At 31.6% G+C, this 27,632-nt stretch overlaps 1 protein-coding gene across 2 annotated transcripts; it reads right to left on the bottom strand.

Annotated features, from left to right (window-relative positions):
* Positions 1-517: 517 nt before the first annotated feature.
* Positions 518-17,987, bottom strand: LOC121121669 (protein CBFA2T1). Of its 2 annotated transcripts, XM_040716635.2 has the most exons (10): positions 16,741-16,879; positions 15,604-15,656; positions 15,291-15,535; positions 3,784-4,064; positions 3,474-3,693; positions 3,265-3,417; positions 2,984-3,207; positions 2,586-2,918; positions 2,323-2,532; positions 518-2,251 (listed from the first exon to the last, which is right to left on the bottom strand). In XM_040716635.2, the coding sequence occupies exons 3-10, from the start codon at positions 15,532-15,534 to the stop codon at positions 1,928-1,930; spliced, it is 1,989 nt and encodes a 662-aa protein (XP_040572569.1). In that variant the 5' UTR covers position 15,535; positions 15,604-15,656; positions 16,741-16,879; the 3' UTR covers positions 518-1,927. The 2 variants fall into 2 exon arrangements, with proteins under 2 accessions (XP_040572569.1, XP_040572568.1); XM_040716634.2 differs by lacking the exon at positions 15,604-15,656 and having other exon boundaries at positions 16,741-17,987.
* Between the last annotated feature and the right edge of the window lie 9,645 nt (positions 17,988-27,632).

The raw sequence follows: 27,632 nt of genomic DNA on the forward strand, positions 1-27,632 counted from the left end.
AAATATCAAAACAAAAAAAGGGGAGAATATGTCATAAAAATCTCGTCGAGGCAAAATTACCTAGAGCCCAATGGGCATCAGTTCTTAGTATGTAGTATCCAGTCAAACGTGACCTTCCATGATGAGTTACTTTTTATGAGAGACTACATTTACATTTATTCACCATCTACATGGATATGTAGAGATAACAAGGATTAAGTATAATAATAACATATTTATAGATATCATATTAGTAAAGTATAATAAATAAATTATGTACAACTTTTGTATGCATGTATAAAAAAATTGATAGGCAATTCGGGAAAGACTTTCTTCTAATTAAAACAATATATTTACGGGCTGGGGATTTCAAATCCGGAACAGGTTGAGACCTAAATATCGCAGCAACCATAAGATCTATGTTTATGAAATTGTGCTCATCAAATTTATCAAACTAAACTGTAAAACACTTGGGATAGAAAAACTCGGGATTCGCATAGGGATGGCGCTATTACTTTTTTTTTTAAATTCACTTCAATTTCAGTTAGTAGCAATCTTCAAAAGACTGCTGTCAAAATTTCATGAAATTTGTTCATTAGTTTCTTAGTGTTCCTGGGTTTTGTCTGACGCTACTTTTGTTGTTTTCAAAACATTGGATGAAAAAAAGTTATTCTTTTAATTTTACACTGCTTTTTGATGGGGAAAAATATCCTTTAAGCTAAACAATGGCTTGAAAAGTGTAAAAGCGAAAAAAAAAATATTGCTTTCCTTGTTAAGCCCGGGACTTTCAGACCATGTGTTAAGTAAAAATACAAAATCCTTGAGATATCCTCCAAATACAAACCCCGTGCGGCTATTACAGTGTGGCTTCGTACCAGACGCACTCCCATGGAGGCTAATAACTCCATAGATAATTATACTAGAGAGGTTAAATTGATGTTTACCGATCCAATGTTATGCTAGAATTTTAATTAGGTGTAGTTTGTCTTAATTGGGTAATTGAAACCGGATTTATTCGGGAAAAATCATTATTTATAAGAGCTTTATATTTTGGACAAAGGAAATGTGGACTCTAAGCTGTCCAGATCTGAAGCCCTTTGGACTACTACAGGGGCGTACTCAGGGTCTCTGGTGGAGGGGCGGTAGCCCTTCCCCATGTATCCAAATTTCTATAAAAAAAATATCTAAAGAAATTTCCAAAAAATTTAAATTTTAAATTTTTTTTTCAAAAATATTAATTTTCTTTGAATAGCTATGGATTTTTGAATTTTTGTTTTTAAAATTAAAATCCAAAAACCAAGCCCTCCAGCCCCCCTCCCCAAAAAAAGAAAAAGAAATATAAGCCTGCGGATGGCCTTGTGTGGGATGTCAAATAAACTTGCTCATAAACACTGTCGACTCCTTGCGGCTTACATTTCTTAGGCAGTTGGTAACAGTGATAATAAGTTCCCATTCAAGTCTTGTGACAGGTTCAGGGCCAGCTTGTAGGCTGTAGTTGAAGCTCAAGGGCGTTGGTTTGAGGGATTTACTTTACTATGGAATTATTGCTGAATTAATTTAGGGAAAATAATTGTAATATATATTATCCTTAAATTTTCCCGATTGAAAATCCCCACCCTGAAGATGAATTTTGGTGGTATTTATGCAATGACCATATAGGGTACTCCTTCTTGGAATAACCAAATATGAACCCGACATATATCAAAGGGCGAATAATATTGAGATTCTTTCAATAATTATGCAATATTTGTAAATAGCTTATAATATATATGAATGTATACATAACGAGGAGGATAAGTTATAAATATACGTATATGATGAGGGTCTGGGTAGTATCAATCTCAATATAGGTAGATGATGATGATGATATAAGGGAGACACGTACACACAAAATTACAATGAAATACACACACAAACATTTTTAACAAAAAACAATAATACATATTTTTTAAGGTGATTTATTATTTTTTCTCTCTTCGATCTTTTTACTTTCATTTTCATCCCCTCTATTTTTCTCGTTCTTGACTGACTTGCTAGGAATATTTGTAGGACTGGATCCTCCATTTCCCAACTCTTCTGTCTCCGTTATAATAGTTCGAATATTTGCTTCCTCAGAGGACTGCTTCATGATATTCGAAAGTCCAGTTTTTAATCCGCAAACCCTATGATGACTCTCCCAATCCTTCAACTGGCAAAACTGACTACAGTAGCGTGCTTGATTACATCCAGAGCATGTCTCACTCGCGCTTCGTCCACAATTCCAACAGTTTGACTAAAATTGTAGATTGTACAATATTCTAACATTCAACATCAAGTACAAAATGACAACAGCAATAATTATACCCGAGACATAGAGGTTGATCCATCTGCATCGTCTTTATCCAGTTTGGGCTCATCTGGATTAATAAAGAAACCAACTTTATTCCGGAGTAAACCCTGCTCCGAAATTAACTTCTCCGTTTTGATCCTCTCTCCTGGTACAACAGACTCCATTGGGCGTCTCTCATCGAAGCAGACAACTCTTTGCAACTCTGATAGGGCGATTCGTTTGACCTAAGAAGAAGGTCAATCATTAATTCGTTCATAGAAACTAATGGATAAAATACTTCATTAACAGCTTCTTCAGCTCTTCGCCTCACTTCAACCACACGATCCTCTGTATTGCGTAGTGTGTTGGCCAAAAAATCTCCAACAGGTTGAGAATAATAAGGGTGATACCGACCCAGGACCTCCATCGTGTTATTATTATTCACTGATGGATTCCCATTACTGCTGTTGCTGCTATTGTTGTATAGAGAACTGTTACTGAAATTAGATCGAGTCATTCCACTCAAGGAATGAGAGTATTGGTGGGGTTTATTATTAGTAATGTTCCTTTGCTGGAGAATGGAAAGAGCTCTCTTTGTTTTCTCGACCATTCCCAATATACAGTTCAGCATCTGAAAAGTTAAAAGGATATAAAAAAAGAGTTCGGGAAAGGAAAAAAAAAAGAAGAGAGACTTACAACATAAATGTTCTTCCACTCATCATCCGCTTCACAGTTATTGCTCTGAATCGTGGCCGTGTTAGAGGCCCCACTATTACCTGCGTTGCTATTGCCGCTGTTATTACTATTATTAGTACTGAGATTACCATTATTGTTCATAGAGTGCATACTAAAGCCATCTGTGGGTCTCCACTGCTGCTGCTGGGGATAGACCCAATGTTGCTGCCGTCGATGTGAAGGTCCTAATATATAAGCCAGTGTGTTATAAAACTTAATCGTAAATGGGCAAATTAACTTACCGGACTTGCATGCACGTTTAAGAGGTGATAATAAGTCATTACTTTCATCCACAGAGGATGAAGACGACCCCCGCCGCTTTCGACCACTATTTGTCGCATATAAATTTGCTTCTGAATTGAAGATATCATTGATTTCTGCTGATGACTGACTCCCTGGAATTATAAGCACACGGAGTGCAAGAAATTAAAAACTGCAGATTCTTCCATACCTTGAAGATCAAATATTAAGTTGGGTTGGGATCGAATATATTGTAACAGAGATTTGGGTGGAACCATTTCTTCATTTGTAAAAGAGGCCCAAATTCGAGATACGTCCCGAATAAGTAAAGGCATATTCGATTTAAGAAAGGGAAGAACAAAGGGTCGTAGAGGGAAATTCGTGACTTCTTGTAGGACTTGATGAAATTCATTGATGGATATTGTGGATGCCTTAAAAAATAGATATAAATGATAATCAACTCCTTTTACCCAGATTTTATCTAATATGCAAGTACTTATTGTATTAATTAGTAAACTTACGACAAGGTTGAAAATAAGCTCCTTCACTTTATCCCCAGTCTCAACATTGATCTCCGTACCAAATTGAACCAGAGTAGACAAAAACCTTTTTATCTTGTATAAAATTCGATGTTCAGCTAAATCCAATGGAAAAGACTCATTGTAAAGACCTGGACTCCCGAGTCTAGGAGATACTCTTTGTGTAGCAGTGGGTGTTGAAGTTCTGGTATGAAAAGCAGTGGTAGGCTTTGTTAGTCCAATTCGAAGAGGTTCATTGTTTTTCAACATTTCCCGATCATCAACTAAGTATAAAAAGATTTATATATATTTAAGTCCACCCAAGATACAAAAACCTAGCATAAATATATATCGTAATAGCAATTCAATCATTATGTATATGCAATAATAAACAGCTGTATACATCATGAGTGTTGTGATTCAGACGTTACGTCTATTACAGAATAATCACATATTAATGGACATACTTAATAGTTTCATTTTAAACGATTTATTTGATATATATAAACTTTATAGTTGTATAAGTAAATATTCAATTCTCGGTCAGGCATGCATGTATGCAGTTACTTGAGTAATGACGAGGAGGGGACGGGTGGGCGCGCCCCTGCCTCAATTGTAATATAAGTATAAACATAATTGAAACTTTATACTACTAAAACATGAGAATTATGACCACATTATAAATTGTGGCACAAGGTAATTTCGCCTTAGTTAATTTGCCCCAGGACATTTTGCCTCAAGGATATTTCGCCATACTATCAAAATAAATGAGGTTTATACGACGTTATAAAATATTTTTGGTTAAAATTGTTGTTCCATTTGAATTTTTAAATATATATGTGTAATATTTATTACTTTAAAAAACATTCAATTGATTTTAATCCCTCTTGCTCGTTGAAACTCTGTTCTTTTTCAGCGAATCATGTTTCTATTAAAAGGAAATTGATCAATGTTCTGGTTCTTGACTGATAAAATAAATACAACTTTTTGATCTGAAACTTACTAATAGTAAAATAATATTTGTTTATTATATTATTTTATATTGTTTAGTCTGTTGTTCTCCATTGCCATAAATGACCTAAAATGTTATTTTTATAATAAAAATGACTCATACAAAATTTATTTTGTGAAATTTTTTCATTTTACCAAAAAAATCCGACATATTTTAGAAAATGTAGTTATAGAGTTATTTTTTTGCTAATTAAGCTCAGCAATGTCATTCAAATTTACACTTTTTTGCTTATATAAGTAAACAATATTTGTACAAATTTTTTGGCCGTAATACGCTACAGAACAGAGAGATAGGTGGAAAGCTACGATTCATGTCCGAACACTTATTGGAAACGTAGATACGGAATTCTTATAAAAAATTATACATATTTTTGGTAGAAATTTTGTTTATCTAAATTTGTTAAAGTACATAAAAATCCATTTTATGTACTTTAACTATGATATCAAAACAAAAATGCATTTTTTTTTCTAAAAAAGTGATTTTTTAGAAAACTTTAAGGCCTTTAAGATACCTCTAGTATCTTTCAAAAAAGTTCAAAGTTAGCAAATAATATTATCTATAGACTAAAATGAAAGTTTTGAGACACTAACGATCTCATATTCAGAACATCTAAAAAAATAAGGGCCCTCCCTCCTGAGAAATAAATAAATAGTCTTTTTAAAAATAAAATATAATTTCAAGCGTTGCTATTTTTTGAAAAAAAATTATTGTCATGGTAGTGAGCCCTTTTATAATTTGGAATGCTCATTCTTGGATATACAAAAGTTTGGAAATTAATATATTTGTATTTTGCGTGTCCAGGTCCTGGGTCAAAGATAGATAAAAAGGATCCCTTTTCTTTTTAACTTTCATTTTTTTTTAAATAATTTAAGAATCTTTTTTTTTTCAATTGATATTTGTTATAAATATTTTCTTTTTGTAAATGTGTTCTTTTTTAAAATTACTATTACATAGTTTTGTATTGTATCATGAGACTATACAATATCAAGCGATTCTTATTATTATGATATATCAATACTTATTAAAGTATCATAGATAGGGTTGAGTAGTTTGTAACCGATTAAATAATGAACAAAAAAGAAAAGAAGAAAAGCTCATACAACAACCGTTTTTCCTTTTTCTAATACTTAAAAGTACTTTTTTCATTACAAACCACACAACTCTAATCATATAATACGATCGTACAACCTGCACAAATTAATAGGATGGGTTAATTTTTACATTCCGAGTACACTCATTTTTCATTCTCTTATAATAAAGTTATACGAAATAGGATTAGAAAGGCGAAATGCGAGCATTCTAATTTATGTAGGTTATAAGGATACGATTGTATAATTTTATCCCTGATCAATTAAAAATCCGTACATTTTAACTTCTCTACATAGGACCTATGGGATCTATAGATAAGCAGAAATGAGTGCATTCCGCGCGTAGAAATTAACTCCTTCAATTAACTTGCACATTCAAATTTTTTCACAAAACCATTTTTAATACGTATCAATATTTTCTATTAGTATCAATACCACAATGTAGTAATACCTTATGTTATTGATATTTTTTGACAGCCTTACTATTACATAAATTTACAAATAAATTAAATAAATAACTAGAGGATTGCACTATACAAATAAAGTTAAACATTTTAGTTTAAAATGAGACCTCTAGAGATTGATGTATTCTTTCATCCTCGTGTTATGCCTTACTTGTAGAAAATTCTAAAAAAATATGAATTATTCACTGAACAGTACTGAAATAGGAAATCAAAAGATCCATAATGTTCCAAAAAAACATTAAATTAAATATCTACTATAAAGTTAACGATGAACGATGAAGCTTCCTAAAAATATTTACACTATGTTTTGAATTTTTCAAATGACATTCCGATTCAGAGGCTATCAACCTCACCATGTGAGAGGTAAAATCTCATAACTGTCCATAGAATCTCGGTATTTTTTACTAAAAACAGCGTATCTTGCTATTGTATCTATGTAACGAGCTTATATATATGAGTGTTGCTGCCATGATCACGTTGAGGTCAGAAACTTTTCCAACACCCCCCTTGTATTAAATGGGCTATAAAATTTTCTATTCTAATTGGCTCTCTCTATGTAAGTTTTTTTTGCACTATATATCTTCGAATTTAGGAGTCCAAATTAAAGTGTCTTTGTTTTTTGGAGCAAATTTCTTCTCTTAGCTAATCCAAAAAGAATAATGATGGCCGATAGATAGGTTGACTTTCTTTTTAAGGCCCTTCATATTTATAAATACAAATTGTCCAAGTATTTTTAGATGAGGGCACAGAGCGAATGCTTGGATGACTGAACTATACAACTTTCCTCTGTCTTTATATGCTTCGTAAAAGGAAATGTACCCTACCGAAAATTCACTTGTGGATATAGTATTTTTTTCATCCAGATTTCTGGTAGCTTTAGTCTAACATATACTTTGCCCACGCTATTGGGTTCGTTTATTATAGTTTCTCCATATATATATATATTCACAATCCCCAAGAATGGTTTGTTTTTATTGCTCCACTAGCTGATATTACGGGGGTGGGGGAAATTAGTAAATTATTTAGTAAGTGAATAGCACTTTTGCAGAAAGATGGAGTCATTTGCTTCAACAAGGCCAACTATGATCTCAGGAAGGTCTCAACCACCAAACAACTGCCTTCATTGATGATATTAGAAGTTGTAGCATCTATAGGGGACAAGATACTGCCAGTGGGATTCCCAAAAGACAAGCTGACTGTCGTGGACTACTTGGCGATTTTAGAGACACAGATCAAACCATAGGTATTTAAGATCACCGCGAAGTTTTTCTTTCAACAAGATGGAAGCCTGCTCAGTCCGCTATGAAGGTGAAGTCCTAGTTCACCGATTACATGTTCTTTTGGCTGAATAACTTCGCCCCTCTCCAAGGACAGACCTATATTCTCTGGTATACTGCATCTGGTCACATGTAGATTCTGATGCTTGCATAAATCGCCACAATAATATTTATTACCTCAAAGTCTCTGATGAAGAAGTATATCATCAACGAGTGCAAGGCTTTCAGGAACCGCCTGGAGCCTGTAAATGAAACCAATGGCACTGACCTTGATTAAATTATTTTGAAATATGTTCAATTGCTGTAAGTATTTGCAATAAACCTGTCAAACTTCACCAAGATCTCCATCATGAGCATGGCTTGTTACGTCACAAAAAGTGCAAAGACTTTTGAAAACCCCGGTACATAATTAAATGCAGGATTTCTCAGGAAACCCCGAGAAATCCCGGGATCTCGAGAGATTAACCCTTGTACTTAAACTATTTAAATAATGTAAAAGTGCATAAATAAGCCCTTTTAATATGGATAATGATGGGCTTTAAATTTTGGCAAATAACATCAAAACAAATATCAAAACAACTTCTTCAGCCACTTCACACAAATACTCTCTTTCACACACATACAAGAGGGTACTCGTTCATGATTTATTGGGGAGCTTGCTTGTGAGACCTATTAAGAACACATACACACAATTTATGTATGTTTTAGAATTATAGGACTTAATGTATTTATGTGGTTATGTATGTAGATAGTTAGAAAGTTCCCATATTATACAGTTAACTTTTTCCATCGTTTTTCATGTTCTGCAGGTATGTGCGTACGTGCGTGCGTGTGTGTGTGTGTTTCTTTTGTTGTTGTCAAACTTAAGTTTTATTCACTTAACTATTAAAAAAATAATAGATACACTTTTTGATCACAAGTGTTTTAAATGGGACAATTAATATAGACAAATCAATATTTTCTTCGTCTTTAGCTTAGAAATGAGACATTTTGGGATACTATTTAAAAAAAAAAAATTAAATTAACTAAATGATTTACTTATATATACAGGGTTATTAATAAGTTTTAAAGTAGTATCATGGAAATGCCCTAGCTCATGGACAAGGCTCTTGGGAGAAACTATTCTCTTGAACTTAATATTCGTAGGTTTGAGCCCAGGTGATTCCTAGAAAAAGAAATATACATTATGTATATGGACTTCACACAATACTAAAATGTTTACATATACTTAATCTGTGCAACTCCAACTAACCAATTAAAGGCACATTAAAAAAAATGAAGTATTATTTTATTATTCAGGGATAATTATATTCAGGAAACCGTAGAAATAAAAGATTTGGAACATATTTCTGAGATTATTTTACATTAATTACTTATAATTGCTGTTGTTAGCCAATACATCCGAGCAATGAGCATGCTGCGGAGAGATACCAAATTCTCATAGGAATCTTCATCTAAACTCAAAGAATACACTATCGATTTTTTCGCAAACTGGAATTGTTTATTTTTTTATTTTTATTTCTTCATTCCTAAGATTTTCTACCAGTATGAATTGGAGCTTCATCTTGCAGGAAGATGATTTTCTTGTTATCTGAGGAATGCTACCAAGGAAGAAAAGAAGGTTCCAAAATTTTTGGATGTAGTCTTTCTACTTCTTACAAAGACCGGTAGAAAAACCAAATGAATCTTATCTCTGAGCTTGAAACTCCGACCCAGACCATCAAAGATCGGCTGTTGACTGTACATGGGATCACTTTTTCGTCCATGGGAGTTTGTTGACAAGTTTTAGCCAAAATTATATTACTTTGCCTGTTTTGATTGATCCATATCCCATTTTTCCTCGTCGCAAATGACAATTCAATGATTTTGCGTACAAATGTACTACAATTTTTTGGACATTGACCATTAGGTGTTCCGATAAATTTTTAATAAAACATTTTTGATGCTTTGTGTCTTTGCTGAACTTTGACGGCCCCCTCTACGCTTTTTTTTACAGCAACCACTCCTACAAAACTTCCAGATCGAATATTTAATGATATCAAGTCACCTCGGCTCAAGTGAATTTGCAACGCCGTCCTCTCTTCATTGTAAAGAGCTTCTTCCACCATCATCCTTAATTTATACATGATGATTGTATGTGTGATTTTTTTGTTCACCCTTTCTATATATTTTTGTGGGTAAATCAGATGACAGATTAATGGATTAAATTTGCACCAATTAAGGAACCTTTACACACTTGATAAAAACATGATTTTTTCGTTGAAATGGTTCGTAAAGCCTTTGAAAGCTGCTAAATATTTATTCTTGTCTATTTTTATCGATTTTGAGAGCTTTAAGATAATGATTCAGTCTTTTTATGAGAAAATCGATATTTTATAACCAATTTTCAATTTTTTATTGGCTAAAAAATACAAAAAAAAACCTGAAGTTATTTATATAACAAAAGAATTTATTTATATTTTGAATGTCATTTTACAAGTTTTCTAAATTTTTCTCTCTATTCTTTAGAATTTACCAATCGATTTCAAATTTATTTTTTAATAGTTCTGTCTTAAATTGTTCTTTAAATCATATTTAAAGTAAATTAATCATATTTCTTCTCGGACTTCAAATCAGTACGCAGTATACACAGTACAGGCATAGCGTTTGCATAGTTACTATTATTCCTTTTTAAATACATAGGAAGGACCAATTTTTTAGGATTTATTTATGGCAGATTATTTGTAGTTCTACAAGATGAGTTTTTCGAAAAGTCGACCTATTACATCTCAAACTTCTTTTTTTAGCCAATAAAAATGTAGATAATTTGATAAAAAATATCCATTTCATCAAAAGTGGCAAAATAAATATTTTTGAAACTATTAAAATCAATAAACATAGACATTAAGAAATATTAAAAAACTTTCAAAAGTGTTGTGAACGATTTTGACAAAAAAAACCCAACCGTTTTTACATGAGCCTGTATATATAGTGCGTGGCCGTTATTTAACAACAGACCTTGTGCACCTGCACCCGCTACACATGCGGATGTAGGACGTTGTTTGTTGTTTTGAGGGCTAGCCAAAAGTGTTTGGCGTCAGTTTAAAAAAAAAGGCATGGATCAACGAATAATAGACTCCACAATTGTGGAAAAGGCAGTGTGTCATGGTTGCAATTTCCACCATGTAAGATACTGTTGATTTTTGCGAACTTCTTAAAACTGGACAGATCCTTTGTCTGGAGAGTCAGGAAGGAGCTGGAAGAGTCTGGAGGGGAGTATGAATCCACACTTCGGGGTGCTGATCACAAGGTGAGATTAAATTTTTTAAATTTGTTGGACCCAGTGTTTGGCCTCCAAACTCACTGGAAATCAACCCCAATCACTTATTTGTGTAGGACACAGTTGAGGAATAAACAAAAAACAACACAAAATTTGAGTTGATGTCCAGGATCTGGGAGGAGTTCTTGAATCTGGCAAATGAGACTACCATTAAGACCTGCTCCTGTTTCCGAGGTCAAGTCGAGGTCATTATTGACACCAAAGGTAATTAATTATATTGAATAATAATTCATTTTTTTTATATTCAGCTTTCATGTGTCATACGTTTTTATTAAATTGAAATTTTAGTTTAGGAGAATTTTTTTAAAGAAAACTCGTGATGGTTGTAAAATAGAAGTCACACTCTTTACACATATATACAATATATTTGTTATTTTATTTATTCAATTACTTCATCTTTTTCTTGATTTGTTTAGTTCTTTTAATAATTAGTATCCCTAAATTTCTGAATTGTTTCTAATCTACAGAAAAAAGTAGCTTCAGAATATGTATTTGTTTATATTTAATGTCCCATTTAAAACACCTGCGATTAAAAAGTATATTTACATATATATAAAGGAACACACCACGTAATCTTACTTGTATCAATTTAATGTATTTTAATTTATTTTTAAATGATATTAAACTTATCCGTCTTAAACTTCTTACATAGGTATATTTCATTAATAAATTATTATTATTATCAAGCAAAAAAAAAAAAAATAATAATAATACGTAGTGAATTAGAACCGTTTTATGTCATGTCTTATATTTTTTGTAATTCAGGATCAATTTTTTTTTATTAAAAGGATTTTAACATAAAAGAAGGACATTGAAGGATGAATTAGATCAGTGACTCTCAAAAATATGATGGACCACTGTTTTTACTGCAAAGTGGTCTTCCATAATAAGGTAATTGTTTTATTATATGAATCTAAATTATTAATCTTTTAATTATACTATTTATAACCACAATATAATATTCAAGAATTTTTAGTACAAGTGTCATACAAAATCTAAAATGGGCCACTCTTAGAAACTGAAGGACGGACAAAAAGCATAAGTTTTATTTGCTAAATTATAATTTGAAAGACTAAAGTGGCTCAAAAACTATCCATATTTAAAATATATAAGATGGACCACCCATGGGCTCCAGAAAATTAGGGATTGAATTTTTTCATTTATGGATAAGTCCAAATTATAGTTGTTTAATATAAAACTTTATAGTCTGTGGTTCAAGTATCTGAATAAACTTGAGAGCCAATGAATTATACTTTTTCATATGCTGTAAACTTTTTTTTATTATGATACGTTATAAAAAGTTTCTAAAAACATATGATAAAAAACCTATTGGTTCAGTAAGGAAAGTTTGAAAAAAGAAATGATTTGTTTTATTAGATAAGTCCAATTTTTTTTTGAGAAGAAAAATAACTTTAGGAGACTATCTATGAAGTACGTATCTCAATGAACCTGAGAGCCAATGAATTACACATTTCATTTGCTGTAAACATTTTTTTATAAATAAAATGCATTAAATGATCTTTGATAACCAAATGGCTCACCAAGATATAAGATGGGCTCTGGTATGAGGGTTTGAAAAAAGAAAAACATTTGTTGTATTAAATAAGTCCCCATTATTATTGTTTTTCTAGAAAACTTTTAAGAAGAGTATCTGTATGGAAAGTATATTAAAAAGGTTGAAAACCATTGTATTATCATGCTCATTATTTGTAAGGGACCTATTTAGAAGGTTTTCATATGGCATTGCTTAAAAAAACGATAGGAAACAGAGGAAGAAAAATAGACATAAGCCCCAAGGGAGTAATCAAGAGGCTTTCTTATTAGTTCATAATTAATTAGTACGACAAACATGCCATGTGCCGTTTATGTTCAGCAATAAAAAGAAAACCTAACTGCATATGTAAATAAGTACCTACATAATTCCTTTCCATAATTTAAAGACTGTTTCCTCGACAATCATCACTCACTCAAGTGAGAAAGGATGGAGCTCTATATACAATCTGTGAGAGTTTTTTTAAGACTCTGATGCAAAACAGATGAGAAGAACATTGAAAAAAGAAGGAAAAAAGGAAACAGTAAAAATAAGAAGAAGAAGAAGAAGAAGAAAAAGAAGGGGAGAGGAGAAAAAAAAAAAAACCAATTTAAAACAAATGCCGTCATCATTAATCCCAGCCATTTAGGATTGTAATGGCCATCGATACCATTATCGAAAACCTATTATACACAGATTTTTTTAGTTAAATACATATACATGTATTTAATCTTATATATATGTAACGGAAGGCATTAATTTATGAACGAACATTCTGTTGTATTTTACATTAATTTTCTTTTGATATCTAAATAATAAAAATGATCAATTCTCCCTCTACCTTTATTGTATCATCACGCAACCTTTCTTTCGAAAAGAACCCCCCCCAAAAAAAAAAAAAAGCTCCAAAAATACTAGGTAGTCAGCCAATCCCTTCCAACTATGAAGCTATTATCCAATAACTGTTGAATAGGGCTCACAGTCTAACAAAGTCTAATTATAAATCTACCAATCAACGTTCAGAACATTGATTAGGAAAAAGTAACAAAAAATTGACAGTTATAAAAAAAAAAAAAAAGAGTGTACATCTGTGTGTTAGTGAGATAACGCCACACAAAATCAATTAGTAGTGGGCTAATTCTTTCCAACTATTGAACTTTTATTCAAAAATTGGGTAAAAGGTTCACAGATTAACGAGGGCTAATTCTAATTCAGCCAATCAACGTCTTGAACACAAACAGCTATAAAAAAATACAGTTTACATTTTTGTATTAGTAAGGTAACGCCGTATGTCAAGTCGAGTGTACACACTTTTTGGAAATTTTTGATATTGTCATCACGGATTTTGAATTTTTTAGTCAGGGTCTTTTTCTAAAAAAAAAAAAAAAAAAAACTATGCCTTATTGTCCAATAATCCCCCAAAAGTCTACTTAAAGACTCAATGACAAACAATTCTTATAATTGGAAAAGTTCCATAGGCCAATGAGGCATTGCTTTACTTTAGTCGTGGCTTTACCAAAAATCGACCTTATGTCTAAATTTTTGAAATTGTCTTAAAGTGTGGCCCTTGTCGAAGGATTCTCGAAATTCAGTGGAACATAACTCCACTCAGAGTAAATTGAGTTCAAAAATGTTTGCCACAAATTAATATCAAGGGCAAAGGGGTTTAATTATATTTTATTAAAAAAATAACATTTGTGCAAAACTATCATGAACATGTTATTGATAAATATTAAAAATGGTGCTCCAGTGAGACTTAATTGGAATCATTTTGATGTTATAGGACTGCTCTTTCTCATCAAACTACAAAATTGGAGTACATCTTAAAATATGTTCTCCATTCAATCCCTTTCTAAAAAGAAAAGCACCTTAGTTTTTTAAAAATAATAATGATTATATTTATTATATATAATCATTCAATTTGCACTTGAAAAAAACAAAATGGAAAAAAAAAAAATTATCCCCCCTCCTCCAAAAACCGTGTTCTTTTTTAGTGACTACCATTCCCCCCTTTTTTTTTCTTTTCCCTTCGTGTATAGTACCACCAAGTGTATTTGACAACGATAGCAAATATATATATATTTATAATCATAAACAGATGGCTGGTTTTGAAGTCACTTATCTTGGTTTTGTCATTTAAGCTAAGCAACATATTTATATTAATAACTTAACAAATACATAATATATACCTATCTAGGTCCCAGGTATAGACATATAAAAAAATGACTTTTTTTCCCTCGATTAAATAAAATCTTTTTATCGTAGAAATGAATGAAAAAAACTATCGATAACGAAATCAAAAATAATTATTTAGAAGGACACAAACAATCATAAAATTGAAGATTTATTATTATGTAGTTACTCGTATTATAGAGGGTGCTTAGAAAGCCTTTGGATCCTTGCCTCAAGGTGATTGCTGAGGGCAATGGGGATCAAATTAAAAATATTTTACATATACATAATATAAAATAAATTTCTATAAAAAACAAAACTCTTTTGACAAAATGGCGTCACGTTTTAAAAGACTTTGAAGCACCCCCATTAAGAACATGAAAGCCCCTAGCTACACTATTGCTTCGTGGTAACAAAATAAGTTATTAAAAATGTATATAATATATATTGAATTGAGCATTTTATTTAAATATATATATAAAGCTGTTGCTCACAGACTTTATAATTACTTTTGTTTTTGACAAATTTTTAATGTTTTTTTCTTTTCCTTTCTATGGTAAACTTAATGATGTATTTACTTAACCAGAATAAGACATACCATTTGGAAAGAGAGGGAAGGGGGCTATACAGGAAAGTTCATTAATTACCTTTATTTTTACTTGAAGGAAAGGGATTCCCAGACGCTGAGTCTGCCATCATGAAATTATTCTCACTTCCATTCAATCCCAGAATGTGTTGCTCACCATTATTCTTTGGAGATTCATTCCCCAAATGTGGAGGAGAGGAGGGTTCTTCTGTTTTGATTATCCCTTTGAGTGGAAGAGGGTTATTATTAGAGACTTGGCCACTCGTGTTTCCACCACCTCCAGAAATGCTGTTGTTATTAGGCATGCTGAAACAGATATAATACATATTTTTATCAAATTATTACTGTTGTTCTCTTTAGATATATCCATGTACACATATCAATGGATGTAACAACTGTTAACTATACTCCTCATCTGATGAACACCCTGTAAAATAAGTGAACGAGATAATATACACATGTTTGTCTATAGGTGTCTCCGACAATCATATTTTTTTATTCCCTAAAATTCTGATTAGTCAGAAAATACATAGTATCAATTCAATATCTATTTGTATTCGTTCCAATCTTTTTTAATTCCCTGTTTTTTTTTACTATATGGTACAGCTATGTTATATATTTAATGCTGTAAGAAGAGTTTTTTAACACAGCTGTTGCATACTATACTAAAACAGCACCCACACCAGATGCTTTCATATAAGAGCTGCTAAATGCATATGTCACTCATATATATATTAAATAAATATATTCCAAATTAATATCAGAGTAAGGAATACACTACTTATTTTCTCAATTATTATACTACGTTTGTGACTAAACTGAGGAGAGTTGACTTTGGTGAATCTATGGGCAAATAATAACTTTTTACTGATTTTTTTTTTCTTGAAAAATGAAAATAAGAAAAAGCAAACTCCAGATGTATTATTATTGTCGTTGTCGTTCTTATTAATACCCCAGATGGCTCTTCAAATTTTTTTTTTCCGAAATTGCTTGCTTTCATTTTGACAATGAAAGCACCTGGTCCTAAATTATTATTTTTATTATATTATTTCCCCCAAAGAATGACGATTAAATGTATCATCATCCAAAACGGATGCTTAAAAATAGTTAGAGTGTGTAATCGTTAGATTACGAGGATAAAATTTGTGCCTCTTGCTGAATGTCCTTGTTATTTAATGGAATATGTTCAAGAGTTTAGTTTTCTTGAACTTTATACACTTTGTCAAAAAAAAAAAAGAAGATTTATTTTGAAAAGCCATTGAATTCAGGTGGTTTATGTACAACTTTATTTTTAATTAATATTTCAATTATTATATAATACTATCAAAGAACCCATTTACTAATTTTTTTTTTAGTTTAAGTCGTCTCTATGTACTATCTTATTATACAACAGGCCAGATAAACGCCTCTTGTAAAGTTGTATTCAAAAAATACAGGCGGCGTAGAAAAAGAGTTCCCTTTGCTTTCTTAAAGTGAAATGAATGAAGGGAACTAAATAAAAGTTGACTTACGTATTTCTTATTTTCTACAAATCCGGATCCTTTTCTGGACTAAAGCAAAAACGTCTTTGATGTCTCAAGATATATCAAAATTTGAAGTGAGATTATTTGTTCTTCTTTACAAATACAGGTGCTACGCATTCGGATGTGTATTTCCGAATGACGGGAAAATATCAGCTGTTCCCTTCTTTTTTTTCGCGCCGTTTCTGTTATTATTGAAAAAGTATATATATATAATGTGTTTGTTTGTATGAATATATGGAAGTCGGTGTGGAGGAGAGAGGAAGGAAGAAAGAGAGAGGAATAGAAAAGTTTTTTTTTTTTCACTCTTTCTTTTGCTCTCACTCCGTTCTTAAAGGTTATATAGCATCTGTGAGTCCACGACGACTTTGATATGATCCGACACTCACTTGTATCTTTCAATATATTCAAATTATTTTCAGAATTATTATTTATTTGCATACATATAAAACACATCAAAATGATCTCTAAAATATTAATGTTATTTACTTATAATATAAATAGTGTTAGTACCCGGCATTGCCCAGAGTAATAAGGCAGCCCCTAATAGACAAATTTTGCTTTAATAATATAAAAGATAACTTCACAAAAGATGCTCAGTGTTACTATCGTTTTATATGACACACTCACACGTAGCTCCTCAATACTAATATCAATTCATTTGACGTGTTCTAAGGACAAATTTTACTTTAATAATATAAAATAAAACTCCTCAAGAAATCCTTATCTAGTATTTTTGATGAGGTCGCTCATATCTAACTATAGAATACTTATATCCAAAAGTGTTAATAATTCTCATGACGCTTCATTAGATCAGCTACAATCAGCTGTGATAAGAGAGGAAGGAAATTTTTTGCTAGAATTACTCCAATTTTAATCTCCAATTCTACTCTAAGTCGAACAAGGACAATTATAACTCTGCAAAAAATCCTCAGGGTCTTTTATGAGCAAAAATTAATGGGCCAGCTTAAAAGCACACCTGATTTACATGTCTGCTTATATCAATTCATATGACGTGCTCTAAAGGCAATTTTTTGCTTTAATAATATAAAAGATAACTTCTCAAGAAATTACTCTCTTTTTTTCATGAGCAATCTCACACGTAATTACTCAATACTCAAATGAATTCATATGATGGGTTCTCTCCTCAAGTATGAAAGAATAACAAACAGAGTTTGAATTTTTTTTAATAGGATGGGATAACCATGTGTTTTTGAGTCACTAGAGCACTCACTAATAAAAACAAATAAATCCGTCATCCACGTATGCTACATACAAAACGCCTGCGAGAGTTAATTCATGTTTACATAGCAGCGCTTATATTTGATTCCAATATTATCTTATACTGTAAATGCATATGAATTATGATATACATCAGAGAGCAATAAAAACAACTAGCAGAAACACCTGCATATTTGATGAAAATAGAAAAAAAAACCCAGATATATAAGTTATATCAATTGTTCTTGATAAAATTTGTCGTCATTTCAGCTAAAGCTTAAGCATGGCCGATTTCAAGGACGTGGCTCAAATACGCAAAGAAGTTTCTTGCAATTTAATTAATTGAAATGTTTTCTGGAGGCTAAAATATTTATGAGAGTTTCCATACCTAATTGACGTCACTATATGAATACAAAAATTATATTGTAATGACATATTACTAACCCTGAATGACTTTTTTTTAAAAGTATGTATTTTCTTATTTTTCAATATAAATTCCTGATTCAGCTTCGTTGTTCTGTTTCTGGAGGAGGTGTATAAAATATGTCATAGAAAGTGGGAACGACTTTTTCTGGTTGGCAGTCTGAAAAGGGTTTTTCATTTTCCAAATCTGTTATTATTAATATTTTATTCTTGAAGAGAGAACAATAAGTATAAAGTAATCACTAGTAAATAAATGAAGAAGAGTAATTCTGAGGATTTGTTGTTTACTTATAAGTGTACATATGTTCTTGCTGGACTCAGAGTAGAATTGAGGATCGACATCAGAGTAATTCCTGATTATAACCTTGCTATATGCGGATTTAAATGTGTCCTTATTTTCTTCATCTTATAGCTATGAGATGAAAAATTAGGACATCTAAGCAGCTCTCTTCAAAAACATTTTTCAAAATAGTGATGTAAATTGTGTACATTTTTTTTAGCTGGACTTTTTTTTTTTTTTTTAATTGGACATCTGAAGAATGAATTTTCGTTTCTTTAGTTAGAGGTCAATATTTTTCTCGAGTAGAGAAATTCCTATCATACTAGATGGAATTATATTAAAAAAACTTGAACATTCATGTGTGCTCATAAAAGACCGAGAGTAACCTGGAGGATTTGTTGCGAAATTATGTAAGTTGTAAGTACCTGTTTGGCTCAGAGTAGAATGAGGATTGAGATTGGATTAATTCTTGCCATGTGCATGAGTTTTTATTCTTCTCCCTGTCCTCCCTTGCTACAGCTGATTTTAGCTGATCTAGTGAAATGTCATGACAGCTTTGTTCTAAAACCTTCTTCAAACAGTCATTTTTGGACATGCCAAAATACACACGATTTTTAATGCATAACACATTTAATAATAGATATACAATTGTATATGGATAGAAAACACTGCAATTTTTCAGATGAAAAGTTGACAATATCCAGATTTTCTTATATCTGAAGCATATAGAAAAAGACCTCGCGAATCATCACCAGAAGGCTCAAGAATACATAATTACTCCAGATCTTCCATAAAATCATCTTATACTTTTGACAGATCTATACGAACTCAGGAGTTTCATAAAGAGACAGAATAATCCAATCAAAGGCCGAATAAAGAACGGAGATAGTTTTCATCCTCCATCCACAACTCCTTCCTAGAAATTATTGGGTTCATCCCTCCTTAAGTCAACTCTGCTTCATCTCCTACTCTATGAAAACTATTTCATTAGTAAGAGTAATTTAGTATCCTTTATACATATAACGCATACGGCATGAATCTCTATTACAATCATATCAATTTAATTAATCGAATTTGCGCAGTAGTGTCTTAAGCAAACAATTATACATTATAAATAACCAAAGTTCAGTTTATTGGATATAAAAAATGTCATTGCATCTGATAATGATGGTGAAAGATATCCTTCAAAAGAAAAACAATAACATGTAACTTTAACATCCGAACCAAGAGGTTCATATATGGTCATCTTGCTCTTGAAGGAAAATATGCCAAATCAATAGCTAGTTCTATATTTTCATTTTTATCCAAACATGGAATTGATCAAACATTGCGCTATATTGAACGAGACTCGATTGTTGTAAATACAGGGGCTCATGGTGGTATCATTGAACTAATAAAGAAACATTTGAGCCATAGACTTGTTCGAATAGTGTGTGAACGTCATACCAAGTAATTATCACTATGACATATAATAAGATAGCTCAATGGTACCACAAATGGATCTAATTTGTTTTCAGGTGTACTAGTTTGTGGGAAGAAGTAATTTGGTATTTTTTACTTAATATCAATCCTATATAAAAAGTGTTACAATCATTCGATTTAAGCCAAGTATGTCAGGCTCTGTTCAAAACTGGTTGCCAATCAGAATCCAACTCCATATAGGCCTTCTCGTAGAAGCCCTTGTCCCTAATGCTAAAAAAACTTGTCTAATCAATGTTGCCAGGCGTCTATTGAGACCAAATTTGTACCCCTGAGCGCTTTGACCATAGATTAGAACAGGTGGTAGTCACTTGGTCAGGACTGTAGAGGGTGGATGCAAAAGAACTTCCCATGAAGAACCTGTTCTTATGGAAACAGAACATATGTAAAACTGTATTTTGCTTAGTAATATTTTATTTAAAACATAGCTATACATTAGTATTTGTGTATGATAGCTAAAATTTGTCTATAGAAATCTTAAATTGGCCAATCTATGTTATGTATACGACGAGGAATTAACATGAAATTATATTCCTGGTCTTTTAGAAATGGATCATAAGTATAAAATAAATTACATGTTACTTTGTTTATTCATCAAAAAGAATCAATGAGGAAAAAACCTTGTATTATCAAGTGAGACGAGGGAATCGATAGCTCACAACAAAATACATGGGGTAATTTTGTGTTAGCGAGGTAACACCGTGTCATATAAATGTATTCAGTTTTATCATCTGAAAAATAGATGCGATACAAAGTTGAAAAATCTACAAACTCTTGATTAATACACAAACATGGAAAATAAATATCCTCTAAGGATTTTTTATTTTAAATGACTATAATATCATGTTTTTGTGTAGATGTGCTTAAAAACCTCTACAAAAATGTATTGAAGGGAAAGTAACGGAGCGTTACAAATTATATAGTAAAGTCATTAATTTAAAGAAAAAAACCATTGTTGTAAAGTAATTACGGTTCTACTAAATTAGTTTTTGAATCAATTAGTCAATCATGTAGACGAATATAATTTTCTTTAATTGTGCAATTGTGTTAGTATGATTATTCACCGTGAAAAAAATATGACAAAACTTTCGAATATAAAGGGCATTGCAAATAAATTCGGAATTCATTCTCAGGCAATTTTACCATTTATAGTATGGTAATTTATTGATCAAATTTCATGAAAATTTGTGAAGTTGTTCCTAGTAATCTTGTGTTTTGATTTATTCAATGTGTCCTCCAGATTCAATAACCTCTATAATACTTGGTACGAATCGTACTGCAACCTTGATTACAGGATGAGCAGGGATAATCATGTAAATCTTTTGGTGTATTAACACTACAGTCAAAGCGTTTGTTAACCTGTTATTGGAGGATTCTCCACAGATAGTAATTGAGAATATTCAAATTTGTATTATTGCTAGGTTAGATTTCAGCCTTCGCGAAAAACGGGACCCTCTTATATAGGAATGACCTAGTTGCCTTCGAGGTATGGTACGGCGCAGAGTCCTGCACAAGATCCACATTATTCAGAGCAAACTTCTCCTCCATCTAGGGTAGTGAGACATCCTTCAGTATGTTCACGTACTCAACATGTGTTTATCATAAATTCAGCCTAAATGGAATGTGATGGTATGATGGAATCCTCGTTGGCCAAAGCTCCATAAATCTTGACTCCGGCTGGATTCTTAGACTTCAAAACTGGTGGGACTTCAATCGGATCACAGACTGAAGTTTTTGTAATTTAGGCGTCTAATTTCTCCGTCAACCCCAAAAAATTTTGATCGACGTGCATAATGACTTTTTAAGCCCCTTGTGCTTCAGGTTGTTCAAAAGCTTTGGATAGGGATCAGCTCTTATAGCTTTGTCCTTCTCTATAGTATTTGTATACCGCTGTTGTTGTATTTATGTAGGTGTTACAAAGTAATCATTCCTCAATAAAAATTATGTTGAGTTTCGTGAGAAGAAATGTTGATCACTTTCCTCAAATACGTGTCAATGAGTAATTGATGAAATGTAGATTCGTATAATCTTGAAAGATCCTGATCCAAAAGGATGATAACTCTTCGTTACCTTGACGAGTCAGTCTACGGTCACAAATTCCGAGGATTGAACTTCGTTGACATAATCATCTAAATGAGGATAAGGCGAGCCAGTCTATACTTATCTAAAAACTCTTTGCCAAGAAACTTGGACAACTAAGAATAGAGGTTTCTTATTTCTTCAAAAGAGTAAGTTCTATCTTTCAAATTCATATTTGGAAGAACTACTTTACGTCATTGAGTACTTTTAATTTAATCACTATTTAATAATAATTAATAACACTTTCATAACGTCTGTTAATAATAATGAGTAATGAAATGAAAGGACTTTTAACAACTGGCGACTCAATTATTTCGTCTTATGTCCTTCGCTAGCTCGATGTACTTGGCCTAATAATTATAATTATTATTCAGAGAGTTGTATTATTTTTCCACAATACGCCGTTTCTCACTGTCGCCTTTTTTTTACAAACTAATATATGTAAACAATACTCATGACCTATTATTTAATTGTTTTAAAAATAAAAAAGATTTTAGTGAAGTTACCCTTGGAAATAATTTAAATGTTAGAAAATATGAGTTTCTTACTTTGATAAGGCCCTACTATCTAATGGGGGAAAACAATGTTGAAGCAATGGGTCAATAAAGGTTTCTTCGATAATGCTTGGCTAGAAATGAGGGCTCAAAGGAAGTATATTAACTCTAAAGTGAATTTACAGATACAAATGATACTCAATATGTACTTAGATCCCCACAATTTGGAAAATTTCCCAAAGATACTTATTTGAACATTTTTTAAGCTGAATTTGAATCAAAAGCTGTATCAAGTATCAAAGGAGTTGAAGAAGTTGGAAGCAGGATTGCCAGTGAACTTTTGAACAAAATCCCAGACATAGTTATTGAGTTCCAAGATTAAAAAAAAAAAAAAAAAAAAAAATAGGCTACAAAAATATTAATATAATGGTTTATTTTCTTATCTTTATTCAAAAAATGTCTGTAGCAAATATTCAGCTTAATATGGAAAAGAGAGAGTGAGAGAATTGTATTCCAAATAATCGCTACTTTTGGTCTTATGGAAAGACTATGTACTTATATTAAATGTATTTCAAACTTCTACCACGCATACAACTAACTCTCCACTTCTGACAATCACTTACTCCATTTTAAAAGAATGCTCAAATATATTGTAGTTTATATAATATCAATTAAAAAATTGATATCAGAAACTCGATACATATTTCAGTACAAAAAATATATCGAATAATTGAAGGAACTATGTTGAAGAATAAAATTCAATCCTATTTAATATTTATTCTTTTATTAATTAGACTGAAAACTTACTGAATGATGTGTTACTAAGACAAAATAATGCATACACTATGAAATTGTAGTCAATGTAAATACATTTATATAATTAAATTGTGATCAGCCATTAAATGCTTTCATTTACAAATTAATAGGTCAAGACAATGATCATAATTTATTCATAATTTGGATTATTTTTAATACAACAATACTACATTAATAGTTTTTCCAAATATATCTCAACAAATGTTTATTTCAATAAGCTGGATAAAAATCAAATATACGTTGTTTTTTTTTTTAATGTTCCATCAATTAGTCAGATGGAGTTGGACTGATGAAGTATAAGTAAGCATTATAGAATTTGATTTACTAAATCCGACTAAGTAATTTTCTTTGAATTCCATATACAGTAAATATAATTTCCTTTTCTAGGAACTACCAAAACATGAACCTACGCATATTGAGTTCAAGGGAATAATTTCTCCCGTGCGTGTTGTCTATCGAGCTACGTTGTTCCATCAACATTTTTATTCTAATTGATTAACCGTATCATATAGGGGTAGTAACAAGAATTTTTTTTTTTCCAACAAATGGCTTTAGTAATGTCAGTCTTGCATTGTATAAGTGTGATGGGTTTACGCTAAATGTTGTTATAAAGAAAAAATTTAGTACTAAAGAACTTATAAGATAGTTTTATGATTGTTTGAGCACATCAAAGATGGACACCAGCAAAAGGAAAATATGTCATATTTTACAGTTTTTCTTCGATAAATGCGAAAAGACAAGCCAGGCTACTGAAAATGTGCATAGTGTTTATGATTCTGATACTATAACACCAATCACACGCAATTTCGATTTTGTTAATTGCGTCCCAGTAATTTTGATGTTAAATATGGATCAAACTCTGGAAGGACAATTGTGGAAAATATTGATAAAATAATGAAAATCATCGAGTCTGATCGTCATGTTAACATTGTTTAGATTTCACAGGAGCTAAACATTATATAGAAACCGTTTTGAACCACTTGAATAAGGCTGAATGCAAAAAGGATGCCGAATGAGTTAGTACAAAAAAAAATCCTATGGACCAAATTTCCATCTGCAAATCGCTGCTGAATTGTAACTAAATCGACTCATTTCTCCAATACATGGTGATTGTGGATTGGTCACGTACTACAACATCAAGCGAAAACTCTGGAAATGCGGTGAGGCGGAGCAAGAGGTGTCCAAACTAGAATTGACGGTCAGGACGGCTTTGGCATGTATTTGGTGGGATTGGAAGGGCAACATTCACTATGAGCTGATCCCCTGTAGCCAAACTCTTAATTTGGACATGTACTGTCAGCAATTGGACATTTTGAAGGAATCCATCCCCCAGAAGGTGCCAGCATTTGTAAGTTATAAAGAAATTATGTTCCATCAAGACAGCACCATAGGCAACACATAGATAGTGACTCGCTAGAAGCTGTTTGGAAGGTTCCTATGCATTCACCTTATAGTGAAGACCTCCTGGCACCAAGTGATAACCACCTGTTCCTGTCTATGGCGAAAGATTGTCCAGGTGTAAAATTCGCCTAAATAGAACCTTATGAAAATCAACTATCTCAGTTTTTAGCTAAAAGGAATAAGGGTTTCTACATATAAGAGAGACATAATTTTTAGAATAGATCTTCTTTCTTTTTTTTTTTTTTACTTTTAAATTTGTGTGTCTGTGAGATGAGTTCAAGTATCAAAATACATACATACAAAAACACATCTCCCCTCTTTCATGAGTTGTAACATATGTTTTTAAGGGGACTGACACAACATATGATCAATCAGAAATTTAAATATTTTTATACATTAGAGTGTACCGTAATGACAAAAGTTCGTCATTTGGTATCATACTATATTTTTTATTTTTCAATTGATTCATCGAAACAAGAAGTTAACATTCAAACGTTTGAAAAAGAAGTCATCCATGGACGCGTTTTGATTTGAAAAACCGTAAAATATTTTTTTCATGGTCGGCTTTTTAAATTATGGAATTGCGGCGAGATAGAGGATTCTATGTAACTTAAATATTGGAGATACGAAGTATACATTTCAACAATATTTGTACAAAATTGTTCTAATTTACATCAAATTATGAGTATTTTAGTCCTATAGATGTCGCTGTTAAATAAATATGTTTTTGGTACCGCTTATAACGCGCATATATATTTATTATTTTTATTCATTTTTACTAATCAAGTCTTGTTTTTTGATAGTTATTGTCTTATATATTATACCTCAACATACTTCCAGGGTTCAATTATGCATCTATTATATATATTTATTTATCGTTTTGCACTTAAGAAAACAAAAAACAGTCTTTTAAATCCTTAATATACGACATATTATTTCTTCTCTCTTCATTAATACGGTTTGACGATTTACATAGTCTTTCAAAAAAGAGTTGTGAATGAATAACTTGCTTCTTTCTTTCATTAATAGGGATTTCTAATTTTCTCCTCCTTCCCAACTTTTGTCATTATAGTACACTCCAATGTCCTATTGTTTGAAAAAACTTTATTCGTTTTAAATCGAATTCAAGTGTATAATATAATTATTTACACTTGGTCAATGTTGTAATTTTTTTAAACTTTTAAGTCGAGATTATAAATATATTTAATTGATGTACATACATAGTATACATTAACTCAAACTTAAGGTGTTTTTTAACTACATAGCTCCTTAATCCAAAACTTTATGAACTTCCCCCAAATTGTTTATTAAATATATATTAGGGCAAATGCGGTACGGAGATTTTTTCGTAGTATGGTTCTGTAAGACCCTTCCGTTCAATACATTTTTACCTTTGGTGCGGTACGACGGTACGTATATATATAATCTACTTTAACATATTATTATAGTGGTATGATGTAGCCGGGATTTTTATTATCTTTATCATTATTAATAATTTTTTTTCAAAAAATCTTATATTCAAATTTTATTTGGAAATTATTTTGAGAACAGCTGGGGATTTTTGAAATCTCCTTTTCCAAAGGAAATATAATATTTAGTGAACACATGTAGATTTTGGAAATTTTTCTCCAAAAAATTTAATTTTTTATTAATTAGTGTAGGTTTTTTAAATTTTTTATACATAGGTGTGGATTTTTCAAATTTTTTTTGAACATCTGTGGATTTATTAAATCTTTTTCAATAAAAATTAATTTTTTAGAAAAGTTTTGAATTTTTTGAAAAAATTTTGAATGTCAAATTGTGTCTTTGAATTGTTTTTCCAACAAAATTAATATCAATAATAAATTAATAGCCAAGCCCCCCTAAAAAAATCCTATAATAATGTCTAATGCAGGAGTGTTATTTTAGATAGATTTTGAATAATGAGCAACATATCGAATGAAGTTGTATTTTCTATTTAACCTTGGACAAGCTCGTATCTCACATTGCTCGTAGGTAATATACATGGTACCAGGTAACTTTTATAAAACATATTCGTATAAGAACATTTTGTATAAAACATTTTTGTACAAAAACAATTTCGTATAAAAACATTTTGTATAAATTTATAAGGAAACTTTAATAGACTTTGTGAATTATCATTTGTATCCCGAATGTTGGGGGTGTTTTTGGGTACAGCTGATACTTAAGTAAATACAAAATGCCTAAAAAAAACCACCAATTGTACCCCGAATGTTGAGGGTGTTTTCGGATAACACCGGGTTCCAAAATAGGATTAAACCCACAGCCGATACTAGAAGTAACTACTAAGAACCCCTCACAATCCCCAATCGTACCCCGAAAGTTGGCAGTGTTTTCGGGTAACCCCGGATCCCAAAACAGGATGCAACTCACCGCTGATACTTGAAGTAACTACTAAGAGCCCCTCACAACCGTCTAATTAAACCCCGAATGTTTTTATGTACCGTCGGCTCACAAAATAGGATGCAACCCACCACCAATATATCAACCCTGTAATTGTACACAAAATGTTGGGGGTATTTTCGGCTACTACCCGTTCCCAAACTGGGATGTAACCCACCGCTGATACTTGAAGAAATTACTAAGAACCCCTCACAACCCAAACACATAGGAGGAACATATAGCAGATTATAATTTTAAGCCAATAAGAATTGAGAACTATTAAACAC

This window comes from Lepeophtheirus salmonis, chromosome 7 (assembly GCF_016086655.4).
Source record: "Lepeophtheirus salmonis chromosome 7, UVic_Lsal_1.4, whole genome shotgun sequence".
Taxonomy (NCBI): domain Eukaryota; kingdom Metazoa; phylum Arthropoda; class Copepoda; order Siphonostomatoida; family Caligidae; genus Lepeophtheirus; species Lepeophtheirus salmonis.